The sequence below is a fragment of the Silurus meridionalis genome, chromosome 10 (genome assembly GCF_014805685.1).
Source record: "Silurus meridionalis isolate SWU-2019-XX chromosome 10, ASM1480568v1, whole genome shotgun sequence".
NCBI lineage: Eukaryota > Metazoa > Chordata > Actinopteri > Siluriformes > Siluridae > Silurus > Silurus meridionalis.
Window position 1 is genome coordinate 5,885,834 of NC_060893.1, and position 7,656 is coordinate 5,893,489.

The 7,656-nt window shown below is 40.0% G+C and overlaps 1 protein-coding gene across 1 annotated transcript in view; it reads right to left on the minus strand.

The window, feature by feature from the left end:
* The window catches only part of dgkzb (diacylglycerol kinase, zeta b), a 31,468-nt gene extending 24,331 nt beyond the window's left edge, over window positions 1–7,137 (minus strand). The window contains exons 1-3 of the mRNA XM_046859757.1: window positions 7,076–7,137; window positions 5,865–5,949; window positions 1,085–2,025 (exon numbers count right to left, since the gene is read on the minus strand). Of these exons, the coding sequence (XP_046715713.1) occupies window positions 1,085–2,025; window positions 5,865–5,949; window positions 7,076–7,137 (1,088 nt within the window). The remainder of the gene's footprint in view (window positions 1–1,084; window positions 2,026–5,864; window positions 5,950–7,075) is intronic.
* Window positions 7,138–7,656: the final 519 nt, after the last annotated feature.

The following is a 7,656-nucleotide window of genomic DNA, read 5'->3' on the forward strand; positions in this document are numbered from 1 at the left end:
CTTTTTTTTTAGTCTTTAACTAGGTCAGGGCTATACTGAGAGCGTGATGTCGTGAGACAAACACAATTTTACAAATTCATACAGGAAATGCATACAGTTGACACTGTAAAGCTTTAGAACTAAGGATTACCATTACAAAGAGGCTATTTGGCACACATGCTAGTGAATGGTCTGTATGGAGCCTAATTGGGTAACAGATTTTCAAAATTTGACATTACACAGTGAGTAATCATTATGCATTGATGCCAATTAAAGCAGCCCAGAGTGTGTGTGTGTGTGTGTGTGTGTGTGTGTGTGTGTGTGTGTGAGTGGAAGGGTTGTATTCAGGTCCGTTAGCAAATCTAAAATATACAAATGAAGCCTCTGATTCGGTGTAGCATGTTAGCTTGTGTTTCATACTGTACTTGATATCAGTTTTGAAGCCAAAATGATATATTTACAACTACCCTTCCATGAGAGCTTCGAACAGATGAGGTTGAAGTATATTTTTGCTTCCTGTTATTGCAAGAACGTGCTTTCATGTAACCTTTGTGTGCAGTTCCTGCTGTGTGAATCAGTGACGCTTAGCAACCTGAGGGTGGTTAACCTACCGGCTGATCAGTGGGGCTGATAAGTAACGATGCTACGCTGTAGTACCAGTGCCACTAATGAGCTAGCGCCATGGAGTTCGGATCCACAGGACAGAGAATTAAAAGGTCATTCAGAGACAAAAAAACACACACTTACACTGTCAGCCACCTTCAGATGACATGAAGTTCCTATTTAAATGTTATTATGTCTGACTAATGACTACAGTGTTTTGTTTTGGGTTTTTACCACAGAAGAATAAGCAAGATTGGTATTTATCTTGTTCTTCTGGACTAAAATAAAGATTTTCCTTCAAAAATGATTTAGAGAACACAAATGTCTGTGTTCTGGAGTGTAGTGTCCAGTATATCTTTTTAATTTATTGTAAATCCAAAACATTTCATATGTAACAATACCAGGTACCTCCAGATTAAACTCCAAATATGGAAGTGAGTGTAACTATTACTGTACAAAACAGAAAAAACAATTTAGAAAGAAAGTAAAAAATGTTACATACGAGAGGAAGCCACTCCATGACTCTAGTGAAGGATCGTAATGGGCCCCCATTAACTGGTTAAAAGCAGTGTGCGTCTTCCAACAAGTGGAGTTCCTGCGACTAGGCAGAGGTTGACCTCTTCCTGGCCAAGGGCTGCCTGCCTTGGCGATGGTAGATACCCGTCTGCAGCGCCTTCTTTGGCAATAACGCCCTTGTAGGCCACCTTCAGCAGGGACAAGGTACGAGGAATTTCTCCTGAGACATCGTGGAACACGGATTAGCGTATGGGCCTGGACTCGCTCGACCACCACGCTTAGAGGCAGGCAGTTCCGCTGGCACAAAACAGAGCAATTTTTTAACTCCTGCTCTGGTAAATCCATAAGATGCTCATCACATGGCTCTGAGTACTGATCATTGTCAGAGTCAGAAGTAGAGTTTGGACTATCACTTTCGCTGTCTCCTTCTGAAATCAGTGGGTCCGGGCAGACGTAGGACATGTTCCCTTTCAATTCCACCTGTCCAACTGCTTGGTCCCGGACTTTCTCTTCCTCCTCTGTCATTTGGATGAGGCTGGCAAGGAGCATGGAGGGGCCAAGAAGGTGCGTGTCGATGTTACGTAACTTACTTGCTTTCTTGCGGCGTACAGCAAACCGTGGATTTGCACCTGGAGTGGTGGTGCTTGAACGCCGCCTCGCATTACCAGTCTTAATGGATCGGCTGCTGGCAGCATGAGACAGAGACTGGAGTGATTGAAGTGACTGGAGCTGGACACTGGATTTCCTTCTCTGGGCTAGCGTAGCCGAGGCAAAACCTGCGCTGGAACGCCTGCGAGCACGGCTCGCTGGTACAGCAATGCTGGGTCTCCTTGTTCGGCATGGCTCAGACCCTTCACTGCCCGGCCTAGCAAAAACACCCTCCTTCCTTTTAAAGTGACGTCGAAAGAACACATCCATGGAGGTTTCCTAAAGCTTCTTTGATGCTGTTGGCGTAAAATTGTCAGTATGATTTACTGATCGGCAGACAAGCCGAAGCCTTGAAACAGTCAAACTGCTTCGAGCAGGACCCTGACATTATGCTGATCTAATTTAATCCTAATTTAATTCCTGTCCTTAATGTAATATTAACAGCCTGCCATTTTGCACGCCTCGCTACATGCAATTTAATAGCCTTTCCATACCGAACACAGATGTTTTCCTCTTATTTACAGTGTTTCCTGCTCTGACACTAGCCCTAGTAAACTTTGCCTCAGAGTTTAGTGTTGCCTCAAACAGCAACTTCAGGCTACTGGTGATGTCATCAATTGTTGACATACGAAAATGAGCTAGTGTTCACCTCCTGAGTATAAGTCTTGAACTTCTGGGTGTACAGAGAAAGCTTCAAGGCTGTCTAATGCTTCACAAAGGGTTGTGCTAATTATTAGTGATGGGACGATCGGATCATTTTAGTGACTTTGTTCTTTGAATCTCGTTCATCGAAATTAACCTGTTTTCATCTTTTGTTATCTAATGAATGTATTTAGGCTGAATAACCACTATAAAGAACACAAACAGAGAAAAGATGATGATGATGATCAGCTGATCAGGAATGTCTCTGTTCTCAGTCATGTTTACATCACTGACTCCCTCTGTCTCATCCACGTTAACCCCAGACATCTTGTTGCTTTCCGCCTTGTTTTGTTGTTAACTTTGTTGTGATACATACAAACTGCCAGTAGCTTTACATTCTATAAACTACATAGTAAATTTTCTGAAACTGAAGATGGTATATATATATATATATATATATATATATATATATATATATATATATATATATATATATATATCCATGAGAAGACTTGCATCCTATAATTCCAAAACAGCTCTTAGATTCCCCATAAACATCCAAATTATTTATTTCCTTTCCTGGGTGGTGTCAGTCTAAACTCGGATAATGTCGATGCTAGATGACGTCCAAGCCAGAAACCAGATCAGCTCACAGGATTGGTTTAGGAAGTTCTCTATGTCTTCAATCACTATTGCTTCAAACTTCCCTTTTTTAAAAAGCCAAGTAGTAAATACAAGACTAGATCTGTTTGTCAAAGTGCACCAAATATCTTGGCCTGTATTGTACAATGCATAACTTTGTGATAATGTTCACTTACACCAAACTTTAGATTCATCATGCAAATGAATATCCTGTTAGCAAGATTTTTTTTTAAATATATTTTAATTAAAAATAGAGTATATTGAAAAATGAGCTTTCAATCTCCTGTATAATACAAACTCTGTTTTAGACTTCTGATTCAATACAAATAAGGCAATGTACACAGAAGCAAACAGAAGTTATGGACACAGTACAGTGAGAATAAACAACATTAATCTGTCAAACTTTCAAGGACACTAATATTCCAACATTAATTCTATATCAATTAGGTATTGATGCAGAAGTCTACCTACTCTACTTCAATCAATAAATAACTTCAAGGAACTTAATCATGGAAATATATTTCAAATTATGGAACTTCACCACAAACACTTAACTTCCTTCACTTAATGTTTCCTAAGTCTAATACCACTGTGAAATGTGAAGAAGGAAAGTAATAGCATACGACCTGGCACTGATTACGCAGCTCTCCTCGGGCAGTTCAGAAACACAATGTACTGACAGAAAGAGAGAAAGTATGAGAGAAGAGAAAGGCGAATGGCGATCAGGTGAAGGAGGAGAGGAGGTCCTAAATAAGACAGCCACAAACCCAGCTCATTGATTGGCTGGGAAGGACCTGGCAGGAGTGAATCAGAGGCTAAGCCTCTGGTTTAAAATAATCACTGCATCACCCCCACACAGACACACACATATACACACACATGCCATAGTAACAGCTTCCAGTGACAACCCCCCAGACCACTGGCCTTTTCAACAGGAAACCTGCACTTATGCATTCGAAGGACAATTAAACTACAGACTGTGCAGAAGATCTCTCAGAAGATCTTTCAGGAACAAACATAATACTTTAAATAAAGCCTCCCTCAATTGTCATTAATCAAAGCATAAGTAAACATGAACAACTTATACACCAGAAATACCATTAGCAAAGACTCTAAGTCATGTATTAACTGATGCTTTAAAATAAAAACTCATCGATGCTGGAAACTAATTCTGATACCATCAATGTGTGAAATGAAACCCACAATAAGCAGCAAAGAGCTCAGTAAGATAACATTTTGGTGCGAACAGGTGGTGAACATGAAGCTATGTGACGCAGGCTTGCTCTAAACTAGCCTAGTGTACAGCTAAACATCTTGCCATTGTATCAACTCTTCACCAGATAAAAAGACACAGCGAAGCCACTACAACAACAACACGACCCAACACAATGGCATTCATTTCCACTTCAAGGGCCCTCAGCTCTTGAATTATGGATCAGTGCGTGTATAAACCAGCGCAAGGGCTGGAAAAGATGCATGCTAATTTAACATCACAGGATGCGCATCAGCCGCTGTCTGTTTATCATACAGCGTGTCAATACCATCCACTTCATTAGACTATCACCCTCTGAAACACTTCCGCTTATGAGAGGTGAACCGCTGCGCTCAAAGCGAAAACAAGCACTGGTTTCTTTTTACGAGAGGCCAGAGTGCTGCTGCTAACTCTGGATGTTACCATGGAGTGAGGTCTGGAAGCTGTACCAGCTCATGTCTCTCAGAACTAAACTTTTTACCTCAGTTTTTTTCTTTAAAAGAAGTCAAATGGTTTGAATTCATGCTTTGAATGTTTTCGAACACGTGTGAACAGCGACATCATGGACTACATCAGAGAGATATTTGAAAGAACCAGAAAACCAGGCAGAGAGTTATAACTAATTATGATAATGAATTTGTTCTCGTTTCTAATATAATCTATATTTTAAAAAACAACAACTACTGAGCACATCTGTGTCCAATAGTCCTTCACATGCTCCTTTCTCTTTATGTTCCTCTGGTTCTCTGGTGGACCCGTAGCTAAAGATCCTCTGCTCATGCTGCAATGTTCTGCAGTAGATTGGTAGATTCTCAGGCAGGACGCCAACTTGGCCACTGGCAGTTCAGACACGGCAGTGCACTCTCAGTGCCGGTCTCAAGCCCCATTAAAATTAATGGATTTCGTCAGGCAGGTCATCTGGCCTAAAACCTGTGCCAAGTCAAATATGCAGACTAGTGATCTGCTGTAGCGACCCATAATGGGAGCAGCCGAAGGCTAACAACAACAACTAATTAATTATACTCACCTGTTGCCCAAACTTGGTTTCCTTTGTAAATATGCCCCAGATTTTCCACCATGGCATGCAAGAATTTATGATGCAGGATCTCCCAAAAGTCTTTATACAGTTCACAGGGGAAATTATATTTATCACAGATAGTTTACATTCTTGCCACTTGCGCACTAAACATTCCATTATCGTGCAATGAGCCTTTGTACTGACATGCAGTTTTTCGCTCTTTTTATGTTATCTATGTATATCGTTTTTTTGTACTGTCTAGTCTACTGTCCATTGTGCTCTTTATTGACTGGTAACAAAAGCTGACTGTTATATGTTGCATCTGCACATTGGAGCCTCTGACGAAACACAATTTTACTTTGCCTTTAAAATAAATGCTTTTTAGCTAAATGGATCCTTATCCAGCCACGGGAATAAATTAATGTCTTTTCATTGAATTCATGTATCCAGCATGACGTTGCTTCATGAGTGGCACATTGTTGGCTACGCTTCTGCTAGCAATCAAGCAGTTGCTCAAATCAGAAGATACAGTACATATATATCTCTATGTGAGTTACTTAGCACCTTCTCACTGATAGTAAGGCATCTGGGCATCAGATGTGGTTTGCCAAAGGTGTACTGATTACAGAACTTGAGCCCCTCCCTGGGTCTGTTAACAAAGAAATCCTGCAGAGGTTGGGAACAGAATTAAGAATCACCCAACCAGCACAAACTGTCCATGTGGTCCTCTCAGACAGCAAACAACAGACACAGATTCCAGTAATTACAGGGTACCTGCCTGCATCACGCTGCCTTCCACAGTTGGACCACACCATAAGGTTTTGATAAGCATTCAAGTACCCAATTTGTAGGGTGGGCTGTAGACAGGTAAAATTCCTATATTTTAGAAGGGTGCATACAGATGGCCTTATTTACTTTAATAGCCATTGGTTTTCAGAGCTTTCTCTTTCGGGATGACCGGCATATGTGTGTGTGTGTTTTGATCATGTCATGCTGTACATGTCCAATCTCTTCACATTTAATCAGTGGGACACACAGTAGAGCAGGTAGTACATTTCAATAGCCAGGACTCATTTTAAAATCCAAGAATTGTGGAGAATCTCCTTAAACTAGTCTCAATAAGAATAATTCAACTGTTAATAACTGTTGGACCATGTCGAAACTGTGCTTCCAGGAAAATATTGTCTAAATCTTGGTGGTATCCTGGAGCTTTGAGATGGTTTGGCCAGGGGAAGATGGACTGCTTTGACAGTGTTCTTTATGGTTCTCCCTAAAAACTTAAGATTTCCCTTTGGGAAATGATGCTCTGAACTTTGACTGGATTCACCACCTATTATTAAATACATTTTCTTCTTTCCCCATTTATTCCCCACTCTGTGCAGAATGCACACCTTATTTTCCACTGTTTTTCTATTCGTTACTGGAACACCCTGGCAGCTTCTTCCTCCAGCAGATCTACTGTCCCAGACGGACAGCATGATCTGACACACCCAGGCCGGTTAGGTTTGTCTGCAAGTCTGAACATTGGACTGAAATGCCAAATAAGGACTTGTGAATGCTATGTTATAAATGGCTTCTAGACGTTTTGAATTGCCCTGGCACGTGTACACATGTGCATAAATTGTTACACAGGTTGATATACCACCCTGAGTAAAACCAATAGAAGAGATTTTAGTTGTGCCATGCGTCTACAATCACGCCTATAACAGTGATACCAGACATATTTCAGAACATTAATTAAATTATTAAATAAATCACCTGGGCACTGTTTTTACCTCAGAGCCATGGTTTTGGGTTTGATCTTACACTCAGGCTGCTGTCCATCTGAAGGATACATGCTTCCTATGTGTTTTACTCAGCCAAGTCTCTATCTCCTACATCTTTAGCAAATACATATGTCTATAATGTAAATGTATATGGACTTTTCATATACCAATAAGACAACTTGTTTACTCAAATCTTATATATAAAGGAAAAGCAAATCTTCTATCTAATCTATTAATTTGTTACCTATACATTTTTCTCTATGAATAAATTTCCTAATCTCAAAATGGTACATTATTCCCTAATTTTATGTTGATAGATAGATAGATAGATAGATAGATAGATAGATAGATAGATAGATAGATAGATAGATAGATAGATAGATAGATAGATAGATAGATAGAAAAAACATTATTGATCCAATATTAAAATATTGATCCAGGAGGAATCATGCATTTTTTTAACTTTAACTGTACTATTAGCTACTTAGGCTGTAAAAAAAAAAAATCATAATATTTCATTAACTGGCACTTTGTGTGCTGTGTTTATTGCATATCAGATGTTGCTAGGAAACTCTGTGGAGTTTGTTCAA